This window comes from Athene cunicularia (genome assembly GCF_003259725.1).
Source record: "Athene cunicularia isolate RWA chromosome 24 unlocalized genomic scaffold, athCun1 chr24_part1, whole genome shotgun sequence".
Classification (NCBI taxonomy): Eukaryota; Metazoa; Chordata; class Aves; order Strigiformes; family Strigidae; genus Athene; species Athene cunicularia.
The window spans coordinates 661,333-676,966 of NW_020799132.1; the positions used below are offsets into that span (position 1 = coordinate 661,333).

Genomic DNA, 15,634 nt, shown 5'->3' on the forward strand with positions numbered 1-15,634 from the left:
GGAAGGAAGGAAGGAAGGAAGGAAGGAAGGAAGGAAGGAAGGAAGGAAGGAAAGAAGGAAGGGAGGGAGGGAGGGAGGGACGGAAGGAGGGAAGGGAAGAAGGGAAGAAGGAAGGAAGGGAGGAGACGTGCAGCTCAAACATTGCAGCATGGTCAGGCACGACTTTGCTGTAGATCTGCCTGCATCTTTTTTTGTGAAATCTCACAAATGAATCAGAACAAGTGTTGACAAGTGGGCAACCTTAGTGATGGAGGAGTGGGAGATGTCCTAACGTGGTCCTTTCTGTGAAAGCAGGGCCAAGTGAAGCTGGGAGTAATTAACCACAGTTAGCTGAAAGATGGACTGGATGGCCTAGAAGGACTTCACCTCTGAAATCCAGGCTGTAATTACTGGGATGCACCGATTCTGGCCCATATTAGCCTAAACTGATGCACTATTTTTTAATCTAGTTATTTCTTCCCAAGCAGAGCTGTCTCCAGGGGGCTTGCTTGGGCAGCAGAGTTAGCTCACAGCTGGGTACAATCTAACTAGGCCAGCACTGCGGGACTTCATTATTTATTTTTTTTTTCTGCACATCTCAGTATTACTTCTGGCAGGGAACACACACAGACAGAAACATGTGTGTGACACCCACGGGTGTGTGGTGGGGGGAAACCACCATGTTGAGGAGCAAGAGGGAGCAGGATGTCACCAGGGCAGGGTCAAGGCCAAGGGGATGTGATGCTGAGACCAAACTGGGACCAGGCTCTGGCCATGCAGCTAGGGCCAGCTGGAAGCGAGACAAGGATGGAGATGTGTGTGCTCCTGGGAGGAAGGTGGAGGCTTTGGAGAGACCCGTGAAGGGGTGGGTGAAGGACAGTTGGTGGATATGGTTTAATGGCTTTAAACTGCAACAGAGGAGGTTCAGACGGGACATGAGGGAAAAAATGTTTCCCAGACAGAGTGGTCAGAGAGTGGAACAGGCTGCCCAGGGAGGGGGGAGTCCCCATCCCTGGGGGGGTTTAAGGGCCGTTTGGATGAGCTGTGGGGGGATGTGGGGTAGGGGAGAACTTTGTAGTCAGGCTGATGGTTGGACCAGATGATCCCGAGGGGCTTTTTCAACCTGAGTGATTCTGTGATTCTGTGGTAAACTTAAGGGTTGCTGAAAAGCATCTCTTACAGAACCAGTGCTTGGCAGATCCCTGAGCGGACCTGCTGGGAGCCAGCCTGGCTCCCCGTCCCACGGCGAAGCTCCTGCTTCCCTGCGCCAGCACCGAGCCACTCAGTCACTACCCTGAGACACAGACGGGGGGAAGGGGAGAGCGTACGAACAGCGCGAATCGCACAGCAAGGGACGGAGGCTCATCAGTCCCCTCCTGCCGTGAGAGAGAAAGATACTAATCCAAGAGCGCGATGCTAATCCAAGCAGTGTAGACACACATTTTCTTAATTCAGAGTGCTGTCCCCAAAGAGAGCAACAGCCGGAGCACGTCACTGCGACTCAGCCGCCGGCTCCTGACACGTTGGTTGTGTGCGGATGGAGGAAGACCCTCTCCACCTTCATTGCACTGTCGTCCCGCCACGTTATTGCCACGGTTCCCACCTCTCTAATCAGGGCTTCTCGCTCCCAGACAGCGCTGACCTTGTCGCCTTCCGGTTCGAGGCCCCTCTGTGGCGAAGTGATTCAATTAAGCCCTGGTTCACAGAGAGTGCTAAAAAAGACGGGTGGGTGGAGGCAAAAAAAAGAAAAGAAAGAGCCCAACAACAACCAAAAAACCGCCCTTGTGAGAATAATTTTCTTCTATGGATTTTTAAGACCAGCGGCTGGAGAATCACTTTCTCGTTTTTGTGCTGTCTCTCCAGTCAATAAATAAGAGGGAAATAAAGGATTTCAGAGAAAATAGAATGCAGTCAAAAGGTAAATTGTGGTCTTAAAAGCCCCTAAGAGACTGTCACAGACTTTGAAATGTTTCCTAGTTTGAGACCATTTCTTCCTGACTACATGGTTTCCGCTCCTCAATTTGCATCTCTGGGAGGTAATCTTTAAAACTGATTTTCCCCTGGTTGCATTTCATCGGCAAAGAAACTAAACAGGCTGCTGTATTACAGTAATAACATCAACATTTCAGCCACCTTCGCCTTAATTATTTCTCTGTCTTGCCAACAGAACCAGTTAAACGAGATTTATATTTGGGTGGGGAGGAGGGGGGCCAAGTTGCATGTGTGTGTATGGGTAAGATAACCTGGAAAAACAGATTTCTCCCTTGTTATGTGTCACCAGCAGTAAAAAAAAAAAAGTAAAATTAAAAAAAAAATACACGAGGTAAAAGGTTTAGGCCATTTAAGTAATAATAATGTCAGCATTTCACCCGCCTCTTGCTTAATTATTTCCTTCTCTCAGCTCCGCCACCTGAACCAGTTTAGATAAGATTTCAGCGTGGATAAGGAGGAAGAACCTGTATTCTCCAAAGCAGATAAGCGGCTTTTTCCAATGGAAAGGAAGAGAATACTGCACTAAAGCCTTCCTGCCGTCTACTCCAGATTTATCAACAGCCTCTTAGCAAAAGTCTTACCACTAAAAGCTTGTGAAGTTTTGCAAAATACTACCAGATAAGAGAAAAGCACTTGTAAAGACAAGAAGGGGAAGCTGGCGTGTGCAAAGCAGCTCATCAGCACCCGCGTCCGGCCAATACACGCTCAAGGTCACCCCAAAAACCACCAGGGAGGGAGAAGCAGGGGTTCAGCTGACTGCTGCCTGCGTTTAAGGAGAGCCTAGAGGTTTTGCAAAGGTCTCCTTACCCACGCAAGGTGTCAAAGCTTCCTTCTGAGTTGGCTGTGCTTGGAAATTAGCCCCTTCAAGACCTCCTGCTCTGGTTTTTAGGTTGCCCTCCCTTCCAAGACATCCCCATCCACCTTTGTCCAGCACCCAGGTGCTTCAGAACAAGGTTTGCCTGCCAGGAGGAGCCAGGAGAGCTCGACAGTACATCAAGTCCTCTGTGACCTTGCAGCCAGGGAAAGGAGATGGGCGCAGAGAAAGGCTCTTGCCGACACTGAGGATGTGGGTCTGGCAAGCCCAGGGCCCCGGAGGGATCACATTTGGGTCCAGCCCTGCAGTGACGCACTGGGTGCCGCGTGCCTGCCGCTCGCTGCAGGCGCTTCCAGCTAAAATCTTGCCAAGCCACGTGTTTCGCGGCTGCCAACGCGTGCCCAACACACCCGCAGATGGGATGCTTGCCTGTGTGCAAACATTTACAAACACCTTGAGCGACTTGCGAAGACGCGGCAGGTTGCTGGAAGCCGTCCATCCGCAGGAAGGAGGCTCAGCCTCATGGAGAGAGGGGTTGGTTGAGCGGGAGACGCTGCCACGAGCGCCGAGGGAGAGGATGAGATGCTCTTGGCAGCTCTGCACCGCACAACACCACTTGCTATCCCAGAGAAACATTGTAAAAGAAACAGCTCTCCAGATAAAAAGCTGGGAGTCTCTCCTCTCTGCTTGTGCTGCAGTCTATTTTTATTATACAATTTCCACCCTTCAGTGGCTCAGATGTTTTGCCTGCGTCTCATTGCTGACCCTCAGGCCAATCCTCAAAACAATATTTGCTCTGAGCCTTACGCGCACCTGTGCGGTTTTATTTATTTATTTACTGAATAAATACAGAGTGGGTAAAAACTTTCCCTCTTGATTTATACCAGGCTGAGGTGTAACCCTGCATGCTTTGCAAGAAGGCAAGGGACTAGGGGATGAGGAGCGTGCATTTTGGGGCCACGAGGCACGTGCAGAGGAGAGGAGAGCCCTGCCTGCGGGCAGGAGGGAAGGATGGTTACTGATGTGCTACCTCCCTGCAGCTTGTTGGCTCACGTCGGGGGAGAAACTTCCTCCAGGAATCATCACCCAGCTCCGTGGTCTCCCTCATCATCCCCAACCTGCCAGCTCTCCAACCCAGGGAAGCTAATAGGATGTTCCTGCTTCAGACCACAGTGGTGGAGCTGAATTCGGCCCCGTGCCTCTTCCCGCAGAGCCGCCCTGCTGCCTGCTTACGCTTATAAGCTCCTTCAGCTTCTCTTTGCCTGGCCCTGCCTTCCCACCCTGCCTCGCATCTGATTATATTGGGTCTGCATGTGTAAGTACAGCCTCCTGCCATCCTAATCATCTAAAGTGGCTATTTGAATAACAGTTGTTGGTGCCTGTAGTTTCCTGTAATTTCCAAAAGGAAACAAATCCATGCAGACTGCAATTTTGCGCCTATGAATTTTGAATGAATATCTCTAAGAGCCTCAATTTCTCTCTCCCTTCCTTCCTCCCCTCCCCTCGCCTGCCTCCCAGACCCAGCTGAGCGAGACGCTGCCACCAAAGGGTCTCGACCAAGCGACTCCTTTCAGGGGGTGGATGTTGGGCTAGGGAGGCTCGACGCCTCCTAGGAAAGACGCCGGCGTTCAGCCGGTGCTGCCAGCAGAGCTCGCTCGCTCAGATCTGGATTGCACCCAACCCCCAGGAGACCGGCTCCACAGCAGGATGAAGCAGGACAGGGAGGCAGAAGCATCCTTCAAGCCCGTGTCAGGAATTTTTCCTGCATTGTCACCTCTAAACTAAGCTTTGGAGGTCCCTCTCCACCCAGCTCTGATTCTACCTGCCCTTTGGAGCTGCCATTGCTGGCCAAGCTGTAAGAAACCTCCCCTCCAGAGCTGATTTCCATGACAGCGACAGTCCCTATTTATAACCTTCTCCCTTTCAAGTTTCCCCTCCTGTTCTGCTGCGTGCAGTTTTATGACAGCGAGGGTTCTTCTTTTTATGACACTGTTGTTTTTAAAGTGTTTTTATCACCTGGTTTTATTACAAAATTACCGTACAGCACCCCAAGTGCCGTAGCAGCGAGGAGGGAGAGCGGCGCTGGAAATGCAGCAGCTCTTTCCTGAACAGCTTGCTGCCTAGCTGGGAAAGTGGCTGTGATTTGGTGATGGATGGAGTGCTTGTTATCCAGTATATTTTTATCCATAGATATATAAAGCACTTTGTGATCCCAGTAGATACAAGGCACTATATAAATGTAAATCATTATCATTATCATTAAATACCTTCTGCATCTTTTAAACCTACCAGTTGGAATCACATACATAACGGGGCAGCTGGTATCTGGGCTTTCACTAGTGAACCAAATGCAAGAGGTGTAATTTTTGTCTTTGTTTGCAATTAAATGTGGTATCATGAAAGACTGTATTTCCCCATTGCAATTTTTCATGCTGCCTCTGATTTGAAAGTCACTTCTCACCCACTATGAGAAATCTCTGCAGACTTCCCTAGCAACAACCCGAATAAGAAACAGCCACCTTGGGTATGCGGATGCTCCCTGGATTCTCCGAACCCATGGCGAGCTGTCCGGTGGACATCCCCGCTCTGCTGCCTGGACTTAAGGACAGTAAGAGGATCCCTTGTGTGCTGCTGGGTCACGGGGAAGAGAATTCAGTTCCTACATGATTTATGACTCAAAGGAGAATATAGACACTTTTCCCCAAAACTATGACTCTGCAGCATTTCTGCTTGGCTGCTGCCCAACACCAGAAATAACCAACTGCACAAAACCTCCTGGATGTCACCCACATCGCAGCCGTAACCGCAGTGAACACAGGCTACCAGGCAAATCATGTTCATAACCCAAAGTTTCCTGTTTCTGCTTCACCCTGGTCCTTTTTCCCTTTCTTTAAGGGAGGGATCTGAGCCTGAAGGACTTGCTCAAGGTCACACACGGAGGCTTTTGCAGCACCTGGGACTCGTGTTTCCATCCAGGAGGACAAGCCAAGCAGGCAGCACGCTGGGTGCCCCTTCCCTGGTTTTCCCACCAGTGCTAAGCCCAGATTTTGTCCCTAAACCCCATCTTCCTTCCTGCATCTCTACCAAAGCCACCAGGTACTGACAGCTCCTCCCCGTGGGAGTTCATCTCCAGCTCCTTTATCCCCAGTGTGACGTTTCCACTCCCATTTCTGCTTCCCACACCCAGCTCAAGAGAAGCCTCAGAAATACCAGTCACTCTTTAGGTCACTGCCACTGCTGGACAGCCGGCTGCTCTGGTGCCCCAGGACAGGGATTAACTCCATGGAAGGAGCCACTGAAGGGGTGGGCAGCAAGGGGTGGATGCTATGGTCGTGGGGACCCCAGGAGCCACATGTTCGGGAGTCAGGACCCATGTCCAAGGTGAAAGGCACCAGCGTACTTGCCAGGGAACGATGTTCCATTGGTGTTTCCCAAAGGGAGATAACTGATGCAAGTCCAGTGCTGTGATGAGGGACCAGCAGACCCGAGCACCTGAGGAACCAGCACCCAACGATATTTTCTTTCTACTCATCATGAGAAGTGGAAGGGGTAGAGTTGGAAACCTCTGATGTGTCACAGGTCTGAGCACTTGTCTTTAATCCATGCCACTACTAGCCTGCAAGCAGTGGATTATAAAGTTTGTGCAATATTTAAAGGAACAAGGTTTTTCCTAGCTCCTGGTTTTTTTTTTTTTACTTTCTTTTTTTTTTTTTCATTTTTCCCCAGCCTCTCATAAGTTGCAATCTCTTGCTGCCCAGGGGAGATCTTCCATTTAGCTACATTTTCCTTTCTCATTTCATGTGGTAATGGAGATTCATCATAGGTGTTAAATCCATAATTTGCCATGAATCCCTTGTCTCTCCCCACGGAGGTCAGAGTTGAGCATGTTAGAGGAAGCCGATAGCTCAGCTTCATGCCTGTCCCCCAGGGGGAAGCCTTGGCCTCATGTCCAGGAGCAGGGAGGAGGCTGGAGAGAGGAGTCCTGGGTCGATCATTCAAAACCATGTCCATGCTTACCACCTCTCTTTGCCACCTACAGTGGTCCTTTGTTTGTGATTTATCACCCGAGTGATCCCTTTAGGTACTGTGCATTTACGGCAGTGTCTGGGGTACTGCCTCCCACACCCCGTTGTAGCTCAGCATTCCCATCATGGCCCAGTCCTGCGAATCCAGGCCACCTGATAGTGAATTATGGAAATGCTCATCTCCTGGCAGCAGGGACCGCATGGAGCCTACAGCCAGAACTCTTTGCATCACCCAGTAAGGAAGCATCAGCCCAAAACAGGCTCTGGGGAAGCAGCAAGGTGGTTGCTGTCATCCCAGACACACTTAAGATGTCAACTCCTAATTTGAGCAGGGCCAGGCTAACAGCCTCTTCCAGAGGGCCATCTGTCCAACCTCCACCTCAGCATGAGCTGAATGTCCTGGGGCAGGGGAGGTTATTTGCCTATCAATTACAAAGGACACCCACAGGTCAGTCATTAAGATGTGGCTCTCCAGTTTTGAAGCCCACGTTGAGCTAAAAGGAATTCTACAGCCCCAAAGCCACCCCTGTCTTACCATCGGATGGGAAGATGACACTTGTCAGATGTGCTGAAAGATGCTTCAAAAGCAAACGCTGCTTGGAAATGCCAGGAACAGCCAACATCGTGAGGGATTTGTAACGGGAAGAGAGATTCAGCCCAGGGTTCACCAAGCCTTTCTCTGCCATGACCTGGGGGGATGGCGGTGGCAGCTGGGAGCTGTCCTAGGAAGACTGAACTCTATCATGACTGGCAGAAACAGGCTCAGCGGGTGCAACGCTGGACAACACTTGAAGGACAGTGGGGAAATGCAAGACATGAAGAAAGCAACCCAGGATAGGGCTGGCAGAGCTCTCAGACCCAAGCAAACATCCCTCGGGGCTGGCCACAAGCAGAGAGCGGGGATGGGCGGGCAGCCTCCAGCTGAAAACCTCAACAGCCGCTTTTTGCATCCTCTCCCAAAGTGTTTTCTCTGCTTTTGTGGCCAGCCCTGCCCCTGCCGAGCCTCAGGTTCATTTTTCATTAGGGGGGATCGATAAGAAAGCAGGGGCTGTCGCTCAGGTGATGTCACGCTTCGAGGGCCTCATTCTTCTCTGCCAGCTGACAAGGGGAGAGGGAGTCAATACTTTTGTCAGGTCACTAACAACCCACCAAGTTCCCAGCGGTGACAGATCCCTCGGCTGAGCAGCCCCCGAGCGCAGCCCCAGCGCAGCGCTGCGATCTATGCGGCCTCTGTGCACACGTGCCTGAGCGGCACAACAGGAGCTGCCACGTGTAGGGACAATGCAGACCCAGAGGAGCGCGGGTAGGATACAGATGGGGGAGTTTTGTCTTGATTGGCATGAGGAAGAAATGCCCGTAGGCGTGCAAAGCAAAGAGAGACTTGCACGTGCATGGGGTTTGTTTGTGGGATGCAGAATGCAAGGTGTCAGCGATCCAAAAGGGCATCAAGCAGAATAATCCCCCCCCCCCCCCCCCCCCGTCCGCAGGCATTGCACAGAGCAGGAGCTATGGGACACAAAGGGGAAAGGCTGGTGTGATGTGGAGGGAGCGCGGGCTCCCCGACGCCTTGTGCAAACCGGGAGGATATGGGGGTGACGTGCAGAGAGAGGTTTGAGCCCAGAGCAGGAGGCGGCGCAGACGCAGCAGTGCGAGCCATGAGCACAGCGGGACGGAGGGATTTTAACACACCCCCCAACCATTTCATGGCAACTTCACAGCCATGGTAGCCAGGAGTAATTGCTCACGGCTCCTGCCTGAGGGGCAGAGCCAGCAAGAGGAGCTAGGAAGAGGGTAAGGGATGCAGCCACCACTGCAACTGAAGGGATGACAGAGAATCAGGAAGGCTTTTTATCAGCTCTATGTGCTTTGCATCCATCAGTTCAGTACAGATCAGCAGACTCTGCATAGAGAAGCCAAATGCTTCATGTTTGATAAAAATACGGGTCAGGCCCTCCCCACATCAAGACAAGAAATCACAGATTGGTGCAAGAATCCGAACATTAATCATTTCTAACCATGTCTCTTCCTATTTACGCTGTGGTCCTTCAGTCTTCGGCATTCAGGTAGGAATGCTGTTGCGGCTCTGTGGATAGAAGCAAGGTGAAGTTGATGGGAGAGGGGTATCTGCTGGTAGACCAAGTGATACAGTTCAAAGAAAACAGATGCGCTTCCAGGCACACAAATCTTCCTTCAGTATTCAAGCCTGGCTCTGCAGTGCCGAAGGCTAGCCATTAATTTACGTATAGAACAAGAAAACTCTTGTGGTATCACCTAACCCTGGGGCCCAGGGCTTTAAGAGAACACGAATATTGCAAGACTACTCATAAAGTGGTGAGCTGATAACACCAGACCTGGGTTTGAGGGAGCAGAGGCAGCATCTGCTCAGTGCTGGCCTGGCCCAGACAAACTTCCCTCTGTGCAATTAAACACCAGACATTGCTCAGATACAGCCCTGTCTTGCTAGGAAGGATATTTACCATTTTTAATGCATTTGATGAAGATATACATAATTTTTAAATTTCCTGGTCACACAGTAGCATGTTAACTGTGCCTACTGGACTGGGACAGGCTTTATGCCCATCAGGGTGCTGTCATGAGCAGTGTGCAAACTGGGCTCTCTTTGCAAAAGCTCCAGTTTTCCCAGTGACTAGTGGGAAATTCCCTCCGGGATCCTTAGGGAAGGGGCTGTTCACATTTTCAGGGCAACTGGTCACACTGAGCTACGCTTTATCTTAGCAGCAGTACGGGGAAAGCAGCAGAAGAGGGGATATCTGTCACACGAAACACAGCCCCTTCCCCTCCCGTGTTTGTGTCATCAGAAAGTCGTTATTCTACAGCAACGGCGTTGGCAGAGCCGGAGGCCAGTGGACACATCCTGTACAGCATTTCACCCGAGCACCACGCAGCCAGCTAAGATGTGCTTAATGGGGATGTTAGTGAATCAATTTTGCTTGTCTCCTTCCAAGTAAGGAGAGCGGAGCTCGGCGGATGCTGCCCCGCCATCCTCCTCCAGACAGCAAGGTGGAAACCCCTCCAAAACGGGGGAAGAGCAGCACTTCCCAACGCCCATGGGGTGGGAAGCCCCATCTCCAGAGCTGTGTTTTCAGCACGCGGTACTTCTCTTCGACCTGTTTTTCCAGCTGTAGGCTGCACGAGGCAGAGGTTGCCTTTTACACTGGATTTCTACATCACCAAGTACCTCTGAGACCCTGGGTCTACCTGGCTGGGTACGGTCAAGGTCGCAGAGGCACCTTCCCACCCCGGGCGCTACGCAGGGATGCCAGCAGGGACACCCGTCCACCCTCCGCTATCAAAAAGAACCAGCTCAGAGCGCTGTAAACTTAAGCTGCTCAGACATGACATCAAATATTTAGGTTATTTGGGATTTGTGCTTGATTGTTTGATGTTTCTGTTTCATTCTCAGTAGACTCGGTTGCTGTTGTGCCACTGAATATATTCCCAGCAGAAAATGCAGCTTCGTGGAGACCCAAACTTTTTCAAGGAGAAGAGGCTGTCTGGAAGAAAATGATCACATTTTCATCACTTTTTTTTTTTCTTTTTTTTTTTTTCCCCCTGAATTGACATCCTGACCCTACAGGCTGGTTTAGGCTGAATTTTGCATTCAGAGAATTGAATTCAGTTAAAAAGTAAGGAAAAATACTTGAGATGGTTCCAAGCTGAACTGTTTCTGGTTTTGAAACATCACCTAGTCCACATTTTCTCATTGCAGCTCAGCACTGCAAACAAATATTGAAAAACGGCCTTTCCCAGGCTACAGCCTTTTTATTTTCTGATCAAACTTCGCTACAGAGCAGGAAAGCTGGGAAATGCAGATGTCTCAAGCTGACAGTGATCATTTTGGTAATGGAAATAGCTTACTCTGCTCTGCAGGGGAGAACTGGAAAGACTCAGCTAGAAAGAGACATTGGAATTAAAACAAATAAAAATAAAAATAAAAATAGGAAAAGGGTCGTGATTGAATGTGAACGCACTTGACACCTAGGTGACCCTCCTCTTCTCCTGTCCCTGGCTTCTGCCATCTTAAAAGACAGGAGCTCTCACTTCAAATTAACTTAATCTATAGCGTTAAATAATTCATGTTGATTTAAGAAAGCTTTATTTCTAATGGGACACACATGAAGGCAGACTTAATATTAGAGAAGGCTGTGGAGGGGGAGGAGAAAGGGAATTAGACGATAAAAGGTGGATGTACAAGTTAATTGCCTATCAATTATTCACCTTAAGTCCCTGGAAGTAGCTCCTCTGCCTCCCCCCTCACACCCCCATGGTCCCCTTGTCCTGGCCGTCACCAAGCTCTCACCAGCATCTCTCTGGGACCAACACTTGCCCTGTGCCAAGCTGTGGTGTGCAGGAGCTTGCCGGGACAGGCTGTGGCACGAGGCTGGGCTGGAGGCATCGCACCTCGTGCTGGGGAGGACCATGGACCAGGACAGGCTTGGGATGCTCCTGCCATGACGGAAGGAGCAACCACGCTACCACCCGGCTTCCCCGAGACCTCGCCATCCATCTTGACCCCCCTCCTGGCCCCGCGGGTCCTGCCTGCCCCCAGCCATCATGGGCTGCCATGCCGCTGCCAGATGAGCTCGGCGAGGCGGGTCTCCCCTCTTCCCCTCCCCTCTCCTCCCTCCCGGGGAAGCCAACGCTCTCTTCAAAGTTGCTCCTCGCTCGGCTGCCTTCGAGATCTGGGAACTCAACACTAATTAACGTGTCTGCAAATCCCAGCTCGGCTGGCGGGGCCTCGAATTCATTCACAGTCCCCTGAGTGCAGGAGGATCCACAAGCTAGCCCTCTGGCTCCTTAAACTACACGGCTGGCAGATGCATATTTTAACAACACACATCTGTTGGCTATATAATCTCTTGTATTTGCCCTCTCTGCTCCGAGCTTTGATGGAAGACCGGAGGGAACTCTCCAGTGGTTACAGCCAAAGTGTTTGCTTTGCAATTTCACTCGATTGCTGTCTGATTTTATTTTTAAATTTCTCCAAGTCCTAATCAGGCTCTTACTTTATTTAATTAATATCCCAGCTTAGTTAAATAGATCATAAATTAAGAAGCTCTGCCACTAAAGATGAACCAGGTAGTAAACAGCCCTCCAGTGGCTTGCCAAAGCCTGCCTGGCTTGGGCTCCTCTGCCGAACTGCTGCCCTGACATCCTTTGCTTGCAGAAAATGTGGATGCTCTGTATCTCCCAAATCCCATCTCACCATCTTTATCAGCCACTGCCTTCCCTGCTGGGACAGACAACCCTGGGAGAGAGAGCAGCGGCTCCTTCCCCGGACAATTTGGGCAATGGTAGGAGAGAAGGTGAGGGAGACCTGGAGGAAAGTCCTTCAGCTTTGGGATGAGTTAGCCAGGTTCCTGAGCAGTATTTGTCCCTGAGACTCTACAAAGAAAAGATTTTCCCCAAAGCTGATGACACTAATAGTCTCATCTGTTTGAATGTTTGGACTTCCAAGGCTATGGAATGATCTGTTCCACTACATTTAACCATGTAGATTTGAAAACAATGTGACAAAACCTTAAATATTTAATTAAAATATGGTGTAGCTCTGCATCTCAGCAGGGAAGAAGGAGGCATCAGCCCCATAAAGCTGTTGTCAGACATGAATGACAGCAGTTGGAAACTGAATTGGGAGGCATTAGGGGATTTCTTGATACCAAGGAAGTGGAAAAGTTGGCAAGAATGGAACAAGGCAGCACAGACTCAGGCAAAAAGAAGCCAGGCAAGGTATTTTTCCAGAGACAAGGCTGGGGTGTGATAGAGTGGGATGGGGTTCCCCAGAACTGCCTCCAACAACCCCAGCTGGCTGACGAGCTCCTCGAGTCGTTGGCACACCCCGCAGCAGGCGATGGCTCCCAGCCACGAGAGCCTCCCAGCTCTGTGACACATCATTTCCTCGAGAGCTGCGGGGTTTGCTCACAGATCCGGGCACAGCTTAGGGATCCCCTCCTGCCTAGGCGAGGCCTGCAGCCTCAGGTGAAGCTGGGCAGACTGGGGTGAAGGAACACCCCACATTCTCCTAATGAGGTGGCTCAGGTGGCCGGTCACACCCCCTCCTAACCCAGCGAGATGAAATTTGGGAGATCCACATCCCTCCGGAGACGGCGGCTTAGCTCCCGACTAAAGCAGGCTTGTCGCGTTGGCATGCACCGGATCCGAAGAGGAGAAACATTTGCACAGCTGGTGGCAACACACATCTGTAACCACTGAAAACATCTCTCCATTTTCCTGTACAAACACGTGCTCTGCCTCCCTAACGCACACTAGGTTCAGCTTGATGCACTGCATGCCCTAAGCGGCTGTCAGGAGCCAGCACTAGCTCTTAACACACAGGGTGTTGGAGGGATCTGCTCTTCACGTGCCATTCCTACTCCCCTCCATTGGGCTGGTTAAAACGCAGGCCACGGACCATCCATGGCAATGTCAGCCTACGCTGCTGGTGCGGCAGGACACACCATCCTGCCGCAGAGGTATCGAAGTGCAAGCTGCTGACTGCTAATGACCTCCCAGCCCCTTTCCCAGGGTGTGGATTATCACTCACACCACCCCAACCAGCCTGAAATTTCCCCAGGACATCTGCATAAATATATTGAAAGTGAAAGATGTGCCACTGATGGGTTCCAAAGACCCATTTTCTTATCGATCGCGTTTAAGCTGAATGCGCTATAACTTTTTTTTCTTAAAAGGAAAACACTCTGTAAATATAACTTGCTGAACATCTTAGGTAAATGTACCAATTAGCAACTACCATGTATATTCACATAAACATTAACTACCATCTATTCAACACATTCCATAACCCCAAAGATAATAATGATTTCCTTTTGATCCATAAAAACATCACTCTGTTCAATCAGTGCTTTGCAGCAGCTCTGAGCTCTGACGTACGCCCGTGCGCCCTGGGACTAAATTAGTTTTGAAATCTTTAGCTCTAATTAAATAACATTATTTCTTTTGTCTGGCTCCAGCAACATATTCTGCCTTCACAACAGAAGGAGGGAGCCCAGGCAAAGGAGGAGAAGGCGACACAGCTTGCAGAGGTTGTCGGTAAGCGAGGGAGCCCCCCTGACAGCCACACTCTGCTTTCTGATTCATTTGCAGGCTTCTTTCATGTGTGGGCACATGTCAGAGCTCTGAGCTGCTGCAAAGGGTTGATTGAGCAGAAGGATGGATCAAAAGAAAATCATCATTATCTTCGGGGTCAGGGAAGGAAGAGATGGCAGTTGTGTAAGTTTGGGGGTAGGGTACTTCATAGGGTTGCAGAGAGGAAAACAAATGCAGGGGAGATGACAAGCTAGAAATTAGGACCCATTTTGGTGGTGGAGTGCAGACTCCAGTGAGATAAACCTTCAACCAAAACTAGTACCTTAATTCAATTTTTTTGGCTGTTTAAGGCTAATTAGCGTTGACCTGACTAAAAGAACTAAAACTCTTGGTTTGGAACTTCTTTTTAAGAACTTTTTTCCCTAAAAATTGAGCAGGAAAAAAACAAACAAGGAAAAACAAATTCAAACTTCAATTTAAACAAACTTAAAGATGTAAATAGCTTCACTTTGGGGGCTGAATAATCGGGATGTATTTGGGAGCAATACAGACTGGGTTTTGTCCAAGCTTTTCAAGAAAAATGCCATTTTGACTGACTTCTCTGAAGCCACATCCTTTCTGGGAAGTCTCCATGAGGCAGCCTGCCTTTTCACTCCTGATGAGCATTTACAACCGCTTTGCCAGCCTGGCAACAAAGCCCCTTCTACTCTCCCATCTCTCCCACAAAATGGGTCTTAACAAGATGTTGGGGGCTGTCCCCTGTTTGCCATCCCATGCAGCGTCCTCCTATGCTGCTCGTGGGAAAGATCAATTCCTGAGAAATGCACCATGCTAAAAAATATGTCTGAAAAGCGTATGAAGATAGTATGAAAATGAGCTTTTCCTCAAGTGGTGTGGCCCTCCTGGTCCTGCCGCAGAACAGCACTGCAGCAAGGGTAACACGTATCGCACTGATGGCACCAACACTCTTCATATCTTTAAATTTATGCACATACACTCTTGAATTGGCATGTGTATTTGTAGAGCTGAAGTGCCAAACATTCTGTTACTCATCCCAGAATTGCGGTATTCCCTAAACAGCTTCCTTTGCTACCATTCTCAGGATCAAGATGCACCCCTGTCACTCTCACGATGGATTAATTGCCAGTCCTCTTGATTTAGCAACAAAACATTTTGTCAAAAAGCCGCTCAGTGAGGACAAAAAGAAAAGAAGCAAATAACATCCAATATGATGGGGAGACAGGACGTACCGAGAACAGTCAGCCGGGCAGGTCTGGATCGGATGGCTGCTTGAATGGCCTGACATTCATAGACGGCGTCATCTTGGAGATCAGCTCTCAGGATTTTCAAGTGATGCTCTCCAGACAGATGGTCTCCTACGACCAGATAACGTGGATAACCTGCAGAATGCAAAACACAAGTCAGGAGGCAGCTAGAACCATGAGCCTGAGGAGGATGAATATAGAGCCTGGATTCAGAGCCCCAGCCACCCCTTGGCAAACGCCCAGGAGCCAGGCAGCTTCTTCCCCTCCCTGGCAGAGAAAGGCCTTCTGAATTCGGGGAGGAGACTGCAGGTTTTGCCCTAAGAGTTCAAAAATGAGGTGCTGATGAAGGAGCATTAGCTGAAATTAGCATTGGCATTAGCAGTGTGCCCAGGTGGCCAAGAAGGCCAATGGCCTCCTGGCTTGTGTCAGCACTGGTGTGGCCAGCAGGGACAGGGAAGGGATCTGAGCCCTGGGCTCGGCACTGGTGAGGC

General features: G+C 50.1%; 1 protein-coding gene across 3 annotated transcripts in view; it reads right to left on the bottom strand.

Annotated features, from left to right (window-relative positions):
• Positions 1-15,634, bottom strand: part of KIRREL3 (kirre like nephrin family adhesion molecule 3) — a 327,566-nt gene that overhangs the window by 74,803 nt on the left and 237,129 nt on the right. For all 3 annotated transcript variants that reach the window (XM_026863692.1, XM_026863691.1, XM_026863694.1), the window contains exon 4: positions 15,129-15,278. In XM_026863692.1, coding sequence (XP_026719493.1) covers positions 15,129-15,278 — 150 coding nt within the window. The remainder of the gene's footprint in view (positions 1-15,128; positions 15,279-15,634) is intronic.